The sequence below is a fragment of the Nyctibius grandis genome, chromosome 2, assembly GCF_013368605.1.
Source record: "Nyctibius grandis isolate bNycGra1 chromosome 2, bNycGra1.pri, whole genome shotgun sequence".
NCBI lineage: Eukaryota > Metazoa > Chordata > Aves > Nyctibiiformes > Nyctibiidae > Nyctibius > Nyctibius grandis.
Genome location: NC_090659.1, coordinates 99,658,619 through 99,674,905, shown reverse-complemented (window position 1 = coordinate 99,674,905; position 16,287 = coordinate 99,658,619). Strand labels below are relative to the sequence as shown.

At 38.4% G+C, this 16,287-nt stretch overlaps 1 protein-coding gene across 1 annotated transcript in view; it reads right to left on the bottom strand.

Moving 5' to 3' along the window:
- The window catches only part of CCDC169 (coiled-coil domain containing 169), a 29,675-nt gene that overhangs the window by 3,588 nt on the left and 9,800 nt on the right, over positions 1–16,287 (bottom strand). The window contains exons 5-7 of the mRNA XM_068395536.1: positions 5,361–5,459; positions 5,107–5,160; positions 661–737 (exon numbers count right to left, since the gene is read on the bottom strand). Of these exons, the coding sequence (XP_068251637.1) occupies positions 661–737; positions 5,107–5,160; positions 5,361–5,459 (230 nt within the window). The remainder of the gene's footprint in view (positions 1–660; positions 738–5,106; positions 5,161–5,360; positions 5,460–16,287) is intronic.

The window sequence follows — 16,287 nt, the reverse complement described above, 5'->3', positions numbered from 1 at the left end:
AACACACTTTTGATGTGATTCCCTACATTCTTTGTACTTTATATTTTTAACATTTTCAGTTCAGTTAAAAAATAAAACTCCTCCAATTTCAAGCTTTCTCACAAGCACTACAACCAGAAACTCATTCTATTTCTATATAGCTCAGAGCAGGTGGGTTCTTTTCAAATTTAAATTTCTAACCCATATAACTCAACAGAAATTTGTTAAACAATGAAGCCATTATATGTTGTCATCTAAAATCATTCACATTATCACCCACAAAAAGCTTTGTAATCTCTATTGGCTAAAAAGGACCAAGCAAGGCACATTTAATTGAATTACTCTTAATGGACTAAAGGGTATACTTTTATGCTCCCAACTCTGCAGTAATATAGAGAAAAATGATCCATTTTAAACACAGGTTGAAAGGAAAGAACATCAGAGGTATTGTAAGATTTCAAAAAGGCCACTTAAATATATGAATTTTCAATATTGCAACATACTTAGTATTAAATAAAACTGATTGAAAAGCAGTATCAAAAATGATGTTAAGATTAATACTTAGTCAGTAGGATTATGCTCAGTGATATTCACCATGAACAGAGAGTTGCAATATTCAAAACACAGTACTTAGCATAAAATAATAGGCCAGAAAACAGAGGGAATATAAAGGAAATTTACCTCAGTATCTGGTTTTCTCCCTTGCCTGTCAGGGCATCTGTTTTTTGCCTTTCAACAATTTTAAGTGTAGCTGAGGTCTGCAATAGCCAAATTTTTACAGAACAAGTTAAATTCTAACCACAACCACAGTTAAAATACAGTCTTACTGCCATAAAGTACTTTAAGCACATATTATACTGATGCCTTGTTGACTTGGGGAATTGAACACATGCCAAAATCCCTTGTTGTGCAAAAATACCGTTATTTATTAAGCTGGACAATCAGAGAATATGTAATTTCAATGAGCATACTTTTGGTCATACTGCCTGTAACTCCACATTTTCAGTGAAGCAGCATTATATTTCTAACATACTTCCCTGAGTGGGAAAACAAATTATAGTGACTTAGTTGTACTTTTGAATGATTAAACCATTAACTAAGAACAGGAACTACTTTAAAAAAATTAACACAGCATGGAAATCTTTGCATACTCTGGAAGTCTACATTGCTGGACGTATTGAAAAAAACGCAGCTGTTACCCTTGGTGTTGCATTTAACAGAATCTGAGCAGGATTAAATCAGCTGGTTCTCCTGTTTCTTAGCTCACAGGTTTCCCTCCTCACCCAGCACTTGCTGGCTCATCCAGCTGCCTTTACTAAAACTACCTCTCAGAGGGACAGCTATACCATGGACAGAAAAACAGAAAACACACAAGGTTTAGGGCTTGTCTGGCTGCTGTGCACACTTGGGTGTATAGTGTAAGTGAATGGAATTTTCTCAACCCATTTAAACAGATCCATCAGGAACATGTAGTAAATATATGATAATCATGATTACGATGTATCAGCTACAAGTGATAAGGCCAGTGAAGACTTTTTGATAGCCTAGAGCTAGATTTTGGGGCTACCTGAACAAGGCTCAAAGTTTGGATCATTACATTACATTACATTACATATATTGCACCTTGAATACTGTTTTCAGTTTTTGGCAAGAAAGACACTGAAGTGCTGGAGCGAGTCCAAAGAAGGGCAACGAAGCTGGTGAGAGGTCTGGAGCACGTGTCTTATGAGGAGCAGCTGAGGGAACTGGGGTTGTTTAGCGTGGAAAAAAGGAGACTCAGGGGAGACCTTATCACTCTCTACAACTACCTGAAAGGAGGCTGTAGCGAGGTGGGTGTCAGCCTCTTGTCCCAGCTAACAAGTGATAGGACAAGAGGAAACGGCCTCAAGTTTCCTCCCAAGTTGTGCCAGGGGAGGTTTAGATTGGATATCAGGAAAAATTTCTTCACAGAAAGAGTTATCAAGCATTGGAACAGGCTGACCAGGGAAGTGGTCAAGTCACCATCCCTGGAGGCAGTTAAAAGACGTGTAGATGTGGTGCTTAGGGACATGGTTTAGTGGTGGACTTGGTAGTGTTAGGTTAATGGTTGGGACTCAATGATCTTAAAGGTCCTTTCAACCAAAATGATTCTATGATTCTATGATTCTATATCACATTACAACATTACATGTTATAGCATGTGTAAAAACATCTTGCACTTGTGCGAAAAAATTCTGGCACTGAAAAGAAGCCTGTCTCCACTGCTTGTAAGACAATGGTTTCTACTGTGCTTCCATGTATACAAGGCACCAGGCAAGTATTCCTGACCCAGTCATAGCAAAGTCAGCTATAACTAAAGCAGAGTCTTTTCAGAGTGCAAACATAAAAATGGAATAGGATCTGCACAGATTTACTTCCTTGAAGGCTAGAAAGTTTTTGCACTTAAGGAACTCTAGTATTAAAGATGATGGCTAGTATAATTTATAATCTTTCTGAGCAGCTGTGATTCTGTGGCACATGAGGCAAGACCTATACTACGATTGCCTTCAGTGTTTTTTTCATATATATGAATACAGAGTTCCAGTATATACTATTATTATCCGTAGCACTGTTTTTGCTGGTACAATTTACTACAGGCCTGTCCCAACTAAAATGAGCCGTTGTTGCCCAAGCAGCTTTCCAGCTGTATCTATCTATAATTGTGGGCTTTTTCTGCAAAGAAATCTCAATCACAAGTCAGACTCTACTATGCTAGTAAAAGTTTATGGTAAAAATCTGGCCTGAAAGAATGACCCTTTTAAAGACCTGCTATCATTTTTCTTTGCCTGCTCCTCAAACCAATTTCTGAATACCACCAGAAAGTGCTTTGAGATTTGTGGAGTCCAAATCCCAAACCAACATTTTTTCAGACTGAAAACAAAACCAAAAAAGCAAACAAGAATACACCATAAACCACTGGTGCCTCTATCAGGAGTTCTCAAGTTTGTGAATTTGTTAATTTATTTTAAAATTATCACTTAAAATTGACTATATCTTTATGGATCCAGACAAGACAAATAACAAAAGCACTCAGAAGATACATATATTTTGTAAAAAAAGTGGAAAAGCACTCCATAATAAAAAAGGTAAATAAAAGAAATGGCTGCTCAGAAGCATCTCTCTTTTCTGCTTCTGCTGCAGGCTTCAAGATGGATCCAAAACAAAGTACAAAAAAACCCAAAACATCTGTGATTTTTTAACACCTACCAGTAAAAACTTCCATTCTATTACTATTTTTTTTACTTTCAGCTATAGAAAAGCACAAACATAATGACCAAAAAAAGGCCTAAAAAACCATTATATCCATTCTCTGTAACTAAGAGAGTGTCACTGGAATATATTGTTGTCACAGGGTAACAATATCCTGCAGTATATTTACTTCGGAATGTATGGAAAATGTTAGCCTACGGGTAAATCCTTCTAACTCAACTGCTGCCAACATTACTGTGCACACTCTAGAACAGTTAAATTTTAATACATCTGGAAGAGTCTGGACTGAATGTAAGTTTACTTCTGCCTCTATTGTTACAATGAACTGCTAAAAGGGAGGGCATACATATGCAGATTTTAAAAGAATGTAAAAGCAACAATCAAATCAAATTTGTAGCAGAACAGGACGTGAAGGGCCCTGATGAGCCACTGATTGTTTTGCAACCAACAGTCAACCATGATTAAATTGACTGCCATGTTCAGATTAGCAATGTAAAAGGTAGATGTCCAATCTAAACTACTCAGATAGGCCCTGCTTATAGCTCAGGAAGAGAGACAGAGAAGTCCCTGGGAAATTCACTTCGTCTTGATCTCAAACAGCTGTGATAGTCTGCACCTTAAACATACTTCTCTCTCCACAGATTACAGATCCCCCTGCAAGTACTTCAGATTGGCTGTTTAACATTCAGAGAACTAAAGACAGGGAGATTAATCTGAAGATGATTATTTTGCTCTCATATGATTCTGAAATCATGGGGGCAAATAATTGATTACTGAAAATATAATGCACTAACGACCTTGAGTGTCAGTGGCAAAATCCTAGTTCCTAATACCCCATTTAAGCAACATGCCAGTACATATACCTCACTTCAAATAATGTTTCATGCACCTTTAAGTGCTTTTCTAGGCAGCAGAACATGGGCACTCCTCTTGCTAGCATGTTTGGTAAAAAAATCATCTTTTATTGCTGACCTTCTTCCTCCAGCAGTTCCCTGTTTCACTGTTAATGCAAAGATATTAACAGTTATCATGGGCATTTCCTGGGCTCGCTCTTGGTTTCATGCTGGAAAGTTAGTTTAAGCAATTCTTTCAGATTTCCCAAAGCAGCAATGAAGCACATAAGAGAATCAGTTGCCCACTGTGCAAACACATGGAGACACTGCTAATTACAGCCTTTCACCCCAGTTAGCTATGACAGGGATTCAGTGACAATCATTCCTGAGTATCACACTAAGCTATTCCTTTTACATTATTCAGGAATTAAGAGCTCTTTCAGAATAAGACGTACTAGAAATCTTTACAGGTTCCTCCAGTTGTAGTATCGACTTTCATGTACTACATAATTTGCAGCAGTAAAATTTAACCTCTGATTTCACAAAAACAAGGTATCTTAACCCTTATCTTACAAATTTAATTGAAATATGTGCTGTATTGTCATTCTGAGCTGGCTGGCTAGTTTGTCTTTGAAAGAAAAAAGGGGAAATACGAAAAAGAGGAACTGCTACTTAAGGTGGGTGTCACTACTGCTCACAATTTGGTTCAGTTCTTTTCAACTGAAACATTAAACTAGCATAGCAGTCTTGTGACTAATGGATGGGCAAGCAAGTATCAGAAAATTGCTTCAGCTTTCTTAGTTAAGGGCACTTCGAATATCCTTAGGAACAATGAAACTCCAATTGATACAAGAGAAAAAAGAAGTATTTAAAAATAAATAAACTGTAGCAATCTTTCAATTTCTAGCTCTTAAAATTTTTAAAAAGCAGCTTTTGTAATGGATTTGATAGATGAATGAAGTGATAAAAGACTTTGACCTAATGGCATTAACTGATACTGTTGCTATATTAAGAAAGCATAATGATTTTTTTTAAAAGTTATTGAGTCACACAGTTTTTTTCTTACCTGTAAGATCTCTGAGAGGTATGTGCGCCGTTCATCATTAGCTTTGTGGTAAGCCTACATTTAAAATAAGGGATATAGGCTACTGTTAAGCAAAATATTTTAAAAGTTGAATCATACAGGAACAAACAAATACACAGCAAAACTTTTTTCCAGTGACATATTTTGTGGAACTATTTTACTGTGTGTTCCACACACATTGTCTGTCAGATAACATAATGGCTTTTACAGATTAGAGACATACAGTGATTACAAACCTTTGCTTCTTGTTCCAGTCTAAGTTCATAGTCTTTTAGCTGATTCTGGAGACTTTTCTTCTCTTCTTCTAGTTGTTTAAGAACCTCCTTTAAGGAACCCTGTGGTTACAGTAAATAAAACGATGTTTTACAAATATTTCCATTCTGTATAAAGATACCATCACCATAGTCCTTATTCTTCAAGCATTATGACGTTTGTCATTCTATTTGCTTCTTGTACACTTTTGTTTACATGGTTCCGGCTGGCATACTGCAGAGACAAAAGCAATTAACCATATGTACAATTATCAGTTATGCACTATACATTTCTACTGTGTTAAAACAATACAGATATGGTTTTCCACACTGCTGCTCTGCGACAGGTTAGCAAAGGTACCTTGTGGTGACCAGTCAGAATTGCTCCTTACTTCTAACTGAAGTTCACTCTGATGGCTCCTTTTTAGTAGGAGGAAGATTTCAGATCTCACCTGCACATCCATTTTCAAACCACTTGTCAAGAGAGCTGCTGGACTGGCTGAAGAGGCACACGGGACATCAAAGGTAACCCATAAAAACTTGGCCAGAAAGCAGTATTTTGTGGGGACAATATCTGTCTTAGGTGTGTAGCCATTTACCTTGTCTACAACAGTGACGAGCTAGAGTAACAGTGGTAGAGTCCACTTTTGGTTACTGGCAGTGGCCAGTTCTTTGTTTGCTGTGTAGTGGAAGTAGAACACATACCAAAGCCGGTCCTCCTCCATTTCTAACACAGGAAACTGCTTCTCATAATCCCCTTCATAAACTGATCCATTCCATCCAGTAGAGACATTCTTACTGGGAGGCTTTAATAGTAGATGGCTTTTTAAATTCCTTGCTTCAGGTTATTCAAGGTCAGTTTATACCTGTTTGTTCTTGTATTGAAATTATCTCTGGTGTTTGCTCCCAGCATGCACAGACAGAAAATAGGAACATCTTTTTTCAACATTCATTTTACTAGGATAAATAAGCTGAGCTTTTAAAAATGGTCTCTCACACAGCAGGCTGTCCTTTCATCTGATCATCATAGTAACCCCTTTGTACACCAGGCTGGAGCTCAACCTTCTTACAGCTGGAGAACAGAACTGTACTGGAGTATGCACTGCTCCAGAAGCTATCTCACTGCCTTGAACAATGTCAGTAATACTGCTTTATCTGTACAGAGAAATTTTAGGATTGCATTTTCCTTTTTCACAGCTGCACGGTGATGGCTCACAGTCAACATGGGATCAGCTAGAATACCCAGATTCTCCCCTGCAGCTAAGTCCAGGTGATCAGCTCTCAATTCATAACAGAGTTTGTTTACTATTTCCTAAATCCTTTGGTCTACACTATTAAATTTTAATCCCATTTTTAATAATCTAGTCTTCAGTGTCATTCGTTTTCTAAACAACATCTAGATCCCTATTATATTACATAATTGGTATCAGGAGAAAGAGATCATAATCTATTTCTACTTTGTGTATCAAGGTCATGCATTACATGTTAAGATTAGTCCTAAATCTGGTCCTGGAAGAACTCTGCTTGTACTTTCCCAGCAGCCTCCTTCACTAGTCACCGCTACCATCTTCCATTTGCCAGCTCTTCAGTCCTTCAACAGATCTACTAATTTTCATTTTCTCCAAATTAATCAGTGACTTCCCATGTGACATGGTTATCTTTATCAGAGGTCACAGTGAACATGATTACTGTATTTATTGTGACAACAAATCTATTGTCTCATCACAGAATGTCAACAGGTTTGCCCACCATGAGCCACTTTTAATAAATCTGTATTTCAGTCTGGTTTTGCAACAATTATTCCTCTCTTTTTCTACCTTAAAACTAAAAAAAAAAAGGATTTGCTTTTCTCCAATGCACACAATGCCATCATCCACAGCTTTATTAAAACCACTTGCATCAGAACAGTGATGTAACAAGCCAGTTGTTTCAGAATCCTAAGGTATGGATTACCCATTTCCCTCAATTTCAGCATATCCAGCTCCATTTTCCTTAGGATTTGGTTACTGTCAATTCTTTTTCCAAGCACTTGCTGACATTACCTATTTCTTCCTTTGTCCCGCATTTTATTGTTTCTGCCTTTACTGAAAACTTAGGCAGTATTTACATGTTTAATTTAAAACGAACGAATTCATGATCGCTTGATCTGACAGTTTTTATGACTGGCTTTTCTGCAATGTTCTTCTAGATTTTCAAAATCTAAACCAGCATTTCCTCCTTTTTATGCAGTATTTTCTAATAAAATGTGTTAACTATCACATCCACGGAGATCTATATCTCATCATTATTACTAGCACTTGGTTTTCAGCCTTCATTTACAAGTATCACGTATGATACAATTTCTGGAAGTACTCGAATAATATTGTACCCAAATTCATCCATCTAAATTTTATACTTATATTGGTATTTGACTGTATGGATGGGATTCAGTCTGAGGTGAGGACATCTACATTTGAGTGTCCATATGTGAACTAAGCTCCTGCTAAGAGCCACAGTCAATACAATCAGTGATGCGCAGAGATCCATTCAGCTGAGCAGCTAAAGAGCTCAACTCAGTTGCCATCTGAGATGCCCTAGAGGCATGTCTGCACGGACACATGAATGTTCAGACATTCAAGTGTGGCAGATATAACACATGAGTTACAGGAGACACGTCCTTCTGGAGCAGCAGTGGGCTATTCTGCACTAAAACATCTGCAAGTCTGTTTACGCAAATATTCCACTGAAGATGCCTACTTAGACAAATCTCTGTACTCAGCTGAATGTATTAATAAGACCTGCACTGCCTATAGTAGGAATTAAAGATGTAGACAAGAGGTAGACATTTACATATAGAAAAGAAAATACTGGTGTCCTAATATTTAAATTAGTTGTATTGTTTCAATATATATTCCAATATTATTTCCCAACATTATTGTGATTAAAATTTGTTTTCCTATCCATCCTCAAGATTAATTAATCCAAACAGATGATGAAGAAAGAATAGACATCATCAATGTAAAAGTCTCTCACATCTGCTACATACCACATCTCTTTGTTTTGATCTTTCCTGCCAAGTGCATACCTTTAGTACTTGTTATCCCATCATGTTTTTGTTATCAATGTTATTACATTTCAGGCTAGTCAGGTTTTTCCATTTTGTCTGCTTAGGCCCCCTGTGTAAAATAAGTATATCTGTTTTGGAATTTTTGCTTCTTTTTATTCCTAACTCAAGTATGTCCCTAGTCAGAATAGCCGAATCCCTTCACATTCCGCACTGAATACCTGACCAGTGCCTTAATAATCAGTTATTTCTTCTCATGACCTTAATGCTTTGCTGTGCCTTTATCTACCAGATTTTCCTGGTAAACATGGAAAGGAAGATAATATGACTCTCTCCAAGAATTCTCACCTTCTTTTTTTGTGGAACTTTTTTCCTATTTATCATGCAAACCTCAGATACAGAAGGCCAGTATCTACATATGGTCTACTTCTCAGATGTTATGAATGTTTGCTAATGGTAAAAAAATCTCAAACCTAATTTAAGCCTTAAGTGATCAATATGTTTATGTTTAACATCTTCATTAATGATCTGGATGATGGGGCAGAGTGTCCCCTCAGGAAGGTTACAGACAATACCAAACTGGGAGGAACGACTGATACACCAGAAAGCCATGTGCCATCCAGAGGGACGTCAACAGGCTGGAGAAATGGGCTGACAGGAACCTCATGAAGTTGAACAAGCACAAAGTTCTGCACCTGGGGAGGAACAACCCCAGGCACCAATATATGCTGGAGACTGCCCAGCTGGAAAGCAGCATGGTAGAAAAGGACCTGGGGGTCGTGGTGTGCAACAAGTTGAACATTAGCCAGCAATGTGCCCTTGTTGCAAAGAAGGCCAATGTTATCCTGGGGTGCATTAGGCAAAGCATTGCCAGCAGGTCAGGGGAGGTGATCCTTCCCCTCTACTCAGCATTGGTGAGCCCACACCCGGAGTGCTGTGTCCTGTTCTGGGCTCCCCAATACAAGAGAGACATGGACATAATGGAGAGAGTTCAATGAAGGGCCACAAGGATGATTAAGGGACTGGATCACCTCTCCTGTGAGGAAAGGCTGAGAGAGCTGGGGCTCTTCAGCCTAGAGAAGGCTGGGGAGGGATCTTATTAATGTATATAATTACCTGGAGGGAGGGTGCAAAGAGGATGGAGCCAGGCTGTTTTCAGTGGTGCCCAGTGACAGGACATGAGGCAATGGGCACAAGCTGAAACACAGGAGGTTCCCTCTAAACATCAGGAAACACTTTTTCACAGTGAGAGTGACCGAGCACTGGACTAGGTTGCCCAGGGAGGTTGTGGAGTGTCCCTCCTTAGAGATATTAAAAAAATGTCTCGACATGATCCTGGGCAACTGGTTCTAGGTGGCCCTGCTTGAGCAGGGGGGTTGGACAAGACAACCTCCAGAGGTACCTTCCAACCTCACCAGTTCTGTGACCTTCATTTTATTGTTACAACTGTGCCTTCCATTTCTCAGTCAGTACCTTCATCAGACCAGGCCAGCTTCCACATTTTTGGGCATCCATCCAGCCTAGCACAGTCTTCACAGTTCCTGAGTGAACTTGAAATTACCATTTGTCATTACACAAAAGATTATGTCATTCTTATAAGAGCATTTTCATCTCAGATCCATAACTTATATCTTTGACTTTGGACATCATCAAACCGGTCTATTTTCTGTATGTGTAAAGTGACAGTCCTACCAATGGTTTCTAACAGATAGCCACCAAACACATACATCTGCCTCTTACATCTGCCTGTTTGAAATCTCCAGCCTCCTCCTTTCTAGCATCTGCAGATCATTGCATCTTTTATTCTTTTTCATGATTTTCTGTACAACATGTTACTTATTCAGCTTGAAATTTTATTTTTCACAAAAAAACATTTCTGGCTGTTACTAAGATTTCCCCAGGAATGATTTCCATTAAAGTCAAGATTTTGCAAGAGCATGGCAAAAGGCACAGTACTTTTAAAACATGTTGCCAAGAGAGAATAACCCCTCCCACTGTTCAAAAAAAAAAAAAAAAGTCTTACAGAAGAGATGTATCTTTCAAGAATGTTTGCACATGACTGAACTAACTTTAATCTGTTATAACATACACACTGGAGACATGAAATGAATTGGGGTTTTTTGGTTTTTTTCCTAATTAAAGCAGAAGTACCTTGGATGCAGATGGAATCTTTGTCCTAATACAGAAGGCTCCTACAGTCAATACAGTCAACATTTGCCAATTCAAGGAGAAAAAGTAAGCTGCAGATTAAAGAGAAGATTTGCCTAAATTCCATGAGGGTCATGTGCTATTTCATTACAACATCCCTGTCTGTACAGCAGACAGAGAATTTAACATCCTAATGCTAATAAAGCAATCTATGCAATGTCTTACATTCTTCACATCTGGTTTTGTCATATAACTAAGGCAGGCATCTGAGCTGTTGTTGTTGTGGTTCCCCATAAGCACAAGCTTAATCAAGCTGCTTAGTTTGCTGCTGGAGGCCTTTATGGAGCCTCAAAGCAAAGCTTCCTGGTGGTCATCTCTCTAATGGGGCACAATCTGAGAAGCATGCTCCACCCACATTACATGAGGAAGGAATCCTGTTCTAACAGCCTGAAAATTAACCCACAAAGAAATTAGATGGGTTACATTTTAGTCCTCCGCCACCCTAAGAGCTTGAATTCTCATATCTCATATCCTGAGAGTGCCCTTGCCATCATACTTAACTAGTGCTGAGGTAATTTTTGAAGCCAGGCCGTTAATCAGTCAGAAATGCAAAATTTACATGGATGGAGAAGGAACAAATGAGAAAGGCTGCAAGGTCATGCCTACTTCTGGAAAGGAGGCAGGATTTCAGACACAGTTCTCTGGCGTTTCTTACTAACTTCCCATTGGTTTTCCACCTCTACTACATATTCTGTTGTGAATCTCAATCTAGCTGCCTTCCTCCCAGTTAAGACCTAGGAAACTTTGGCAGTTAACTCAGTTTTCTGGTTTCTGTTCCTGAGTCTACACACCTGATTGATGATGCAGAGCTCATTATGGCAATGCTGAAGTTCTTATGGGATTCTAGTGACATAGATGTTCGTACTCAACTGAAAGACCTCTCCAAGACCCCAAACACTATAAAATGCAATTTCAAAAACAGACACAAGAAAATTTTAAATGGTAAAACTTCAAAAAAGTTCTAGAGACCCACTTTAGCCAGGACTGGTTGTAAGTTACCTCCCACCCCTACCTTCAAGGCAGTAATTGAAGAACTAGCTGAGACCTTATATATCAGACGTCTTTAGCTGCTGCACAACAATACAAATCAAGTGAGAAACACCAGCATATGAACTCAGCCAAATCATTAAGGGCTGGATTTGCCTTTCCTGAATTCTGTGGGAAGCAAGCAGAAAGAAACGTCACTGAAACAGATTCAATTCTTAATGCTTATGGTTGTATGATCAGCTTAGTGCTTAATACAGTAAAACAACACAAAAGCAAAAGCTCACAGAAAACAGAGTTTAAAGCATACAGTAACACAGACTTGTAGCAGAGTTCTTGGAGCACAGACAAGCAAAGACAAAGCAAGGACCAGTGAGAGCTCAAGAGAACTAGAAGGAGCCTGCCAGGTATGCAGCACTCCTCCAGAAGGAGAAATTGCCAACAAAACTCTAGGATGAACCAGTAAGATAAATTCTGAAAAAGCTTTTTAGAAGTGGTTTAACTGAATATTGAAATGGTTTTTTAAGTTACATTTATTACACGTTCTTCTACTAAGTCTTGAACAGCTGGACAATGTATTTCTGAAGAAGAGACATAAGCTAAGGGATTTAACCTGAATTTAAGATGTTTAGTTTTCAATAAGTCATCCATGTCAAGCCACTCTGAGCAAGCTGGTAAGCTGAAAGACACACTGAGATTTTAAATGAATACTTTCTTTATGTAACGGAATTTTGCAGGGCGTAGCAAGATTCACTCTCAGAGCAATGATACATTAAGTCTTGCGTCCAGCAGTGACTGAAGCCCAGAGTTTCACAAAGGGAACACCAATTCTCCAGTTCTTTTTTTCACACAATTTCCTTTTCATTCAACTGAAGTTACATATTTGGTTTAACACTTGCCAGAAAATTAAATTATACAGAATGATGCTGCAGCTGAATTTTAAGGCCACCCACATAAGTTGCTCTCATTCTGGATTTTTCCTTGCCCTTCTACCAGTGGCAACAGAGGTGGCAATTTCTATCAAACATTTCACAACATACAAGGTGACAAATCCATGACATCATCAAGAGGCTCAAATTTGCTTTCATAAGAGCCCAACTCATGCAGACTATTGAACTTTATGGCAATTTGCTTCAGCTCTAATCCTCTTTAACTTTTCTCCATGAGTTAGAACAGAAGCAATACATCTGTCAGTCATGTAGAAAAAAAACAACACAAGAAGCCTTTGCAATCCATTCTACTTGACATTTTAAATCAAATGAAGTTTTGTTTAGAAAACAAACTCCCTTCCCTCCAACACGAGGAGCTGACGTTCATCAGCTGATTTAGCCGAATCTTTTAACATATCATTTTAAACTCATCAAAGCAAAAAGCATCTTCACTTTTACTGCAATGGAATTTGATTTTATGTTGATATCAATAAACTCACTAGTCATATATTACTGAAAAAATGATACATAATTATTTAGCATAGCATATTTCTACATACAATACACACTAGATATATATAAGCTAGATCCTGTAAGGACTTCAGTGCAGGTGAAGAAAGGCTCCCTGTACTTGTCTAAATGCCAAGTGCCCCCTCGTGGTTAGCATCATCTTTGTATTCGAAACCAGGCCGAGAGTTGAACTACATGAACACGTTTGCACCAGACACTGGCAACAGCCAGGGTAAAGAAATCAGCCTGGAGACTTGTTGGAAAGTTCAGGCTCCTTCAGTGTAATAGGTGTGGGACATTGCTACCCTAAATCCTTACGTCGATGGTCTCCACAGCATTGCTCATTGAGGTTATCTGCTGCCTTGGGGAGGAGGAAGTTAAAACGGAGACCACAATTGGTGTGGTTCAGATTGACAGAACAAGTTGTTGCTGTCTCTGAAATGTTTCACTTGGTATCTCTCCTGTCAGGCCTGAAAAAGGCTGGAGATTGCTTCTTTATGCATCTTCTCTGGAAGATATCCCAGGGTCCCAGTCAATTGCTAAGGAATTCTTGAGAACAGACAGCTAATAATGTCACTTGACTGCAAGATTTTTCCCTGATTGTTTTCTTTGAAATACAAAGTGTATTCTGCCTCTGGGAATACCACAAAATTATTTGAGTAAAATAGTCTGCTGGTTTGTGCAAGGCCACCAGGAGGAACAACTAATGCCAGCATTAGAAAAGGGAAAAATGCCAACCAAAAAGGTCTCTTGGAGGCATTCAAAATACTTGTCTGAGGTCAGATGAAATAAGTAGGAAGGGGAAGTCTGTGAGGAGACAGGATACAGCTTAGGGCAGTCAGACCAGACTACAAAACTTTCTCCAAAATACTTCCAAGTTTCACAAAAAGACAGGATAACAGATTTCTTCTTTCCATAGAGCTACTGGTGACTTAATCCAGCAAAAGCAACAAGGTTCATTTAACAGTGACTTGCTAGGAGAATTGTCAACATTTCCCACGCCATTATAAAGTGCTGATGTTCCCTATAGGCAGTTATCAACACCTACTGAAATACAAAGTCTTCGTTGCGTGTTTTCATAAACCCAAGATTCCCCTCCTGTCATGTTGCCAACGCCTTCTCCAGTATGACACTGCCACACATTCTGTTTACAGTTCAAAATTGCAGCAAAAACCCTGAGGTGGTTGTGTGAGGGTCTCAGTTCTGCAGTCACTGTGCTCTCAGAAAGGCACCTTTGCAAAGCAAGTATCTGGCCGTTAACATCAGAATCTTCTCAGCTATGGTGCTGGACATTCCTGAAAATGGTGATTTACCCCAGAAACCTTGGTTCCTTGGCTAATCTTAACTAGAGCGTTGCTAAGGTAATGCTATCATCAGGACTGTGCTCTTCTGAACTGATTTTGCAGTATGCTTTTCAGTATTTGCATACTAAAGCGGCTATCTAGGGATTCTTTCTTGCAGAAATGGTGAGAGAAAAAGGAATCATTTTCTTTCTGCTTATGTGGGAAATTATGCTTAGCAGAGAGCATGTATTTCACCAAAACTCATTTAATGAAAAAATGTGAACAAATGAACTCAGCATGTTTAAGAGGGGCAAGTAAAATTCACATCATGTTACACTTTAGAGAGAAGGCATTCCTTCTGTAATTATTTCTGAAGTACTGTATGACATTCGTATTATTCATTGGGACATAAAGGAAACTAGTGAGTAAACAGTTTGTACTGTTGGAACTCCCTTGTGCTTGTCACTGTTTAGGTTATTTTTAATCCACCCTCAGCACACAAAAATGATTTTCTAAACCCCTGGCTGTAAAAATTTGTGTGTTCAAGGTATTGAGTCTGTATTTACTGTCATGTGGTAACTTCAGTATTTTTTTGAAATAAAAAAAAAGATTATCTCAAGTCAGTATAAGGACTTCAGAATGATAATTGTATATTTAAATGGTTTAGGGGTGTTTTTAATAGCAAGGAATCATTCATCAGTACAATTCTAATTCTAAAGCAAAAATAGTGCAAGCCATCTGCAACAATTACTGCAATTTATGAACACAGAAAATCCTCTGTGCTTCCTTGTTCATCACTCCAGAATTTGCATGTGTATTCTTCTCTTTCATTCAGGTTTTTATAGCTTGCTGACTGCCAGGGTCCCTGATGACTAATCTTATTTTATTTTCCCTGTAGTGCTTGATATCAAGAAAATATTTTATGCTACGTATCTCTAAATGGGATGAATTACTCTATGGACATGTTTTTCTCCTTCTGTTGACTATGGTAGGACTGTAAATGACTAGCTGAGTGAGATAAATCTCCTTAGTATCTTTGAGATATCTCCCCTGTTAAATACAGCTGAAATTTCCCAGGAAGTTAAGAATTATTAGAGGTCCTTCTAATTACTCTAACTGCATATTCTAACTTCCTTGGGAGCACAGGTTAAAAGGACTTGCAAATACTATTTAATTTTCTAAATATGTTTACTGTCTACTGTTGCCATATTCTAAAAATTGTATCATCTTGCTGGAAGAATCATTTTTCTATCTTTCCACAGATCTTCACAGGCAACTGCAAGTTGAAAGCTGAATATCATAGTGTACTTTTCATTTAATACACATGCACACGATTTTATACATACCCACTCTCAGCATTTTTACTCTGAGCAAATGTAGATTGATGACTGGCTGCAAAGCTCTTTGTTTTTCCACACCCACTCACCACATCTGCTCTTTATTCTCATCTGTGGAGAAGCTAAATATTCCCCCCTACTCCCCTGAACAACTCTCAAAACCACAAAAGCATTTGGATAAACCTATATGCTTAAACACCACAAAAATGATCTGTGTGGGTTTTTTACCAATGTTTTATCTCCCAAAATTTAAAAGAAAAAAAAGCAGCTCTGCATTCTCCAAGAGTAACTGTAAATATACACTGACTTTTCTGATAGCTTCAGTGAAAAAAAAACAAACAAACAGCAAAGCCCACAAAATATATATATTTCTTCCCTTCTTTCCATCTCCTGAAAATCAAAAAAAGGGAAAATGAAACATTTCACTAAATCCCTCAGCTCTTTTTTCCCCCCTATGGCTAGCAAAGAGAAGAATGTATTCACTCTAAGATGGAAGGCTGAAGGAATGACTTAAAATTGCAGAAGAAAAACCTATGGCATGGCACATGGGCTCCAAACTTCCCTAGGTGTCACTAAGTCTAGCACTCTTCACACTGCCTTCTAGACTCCTTCTAGCAG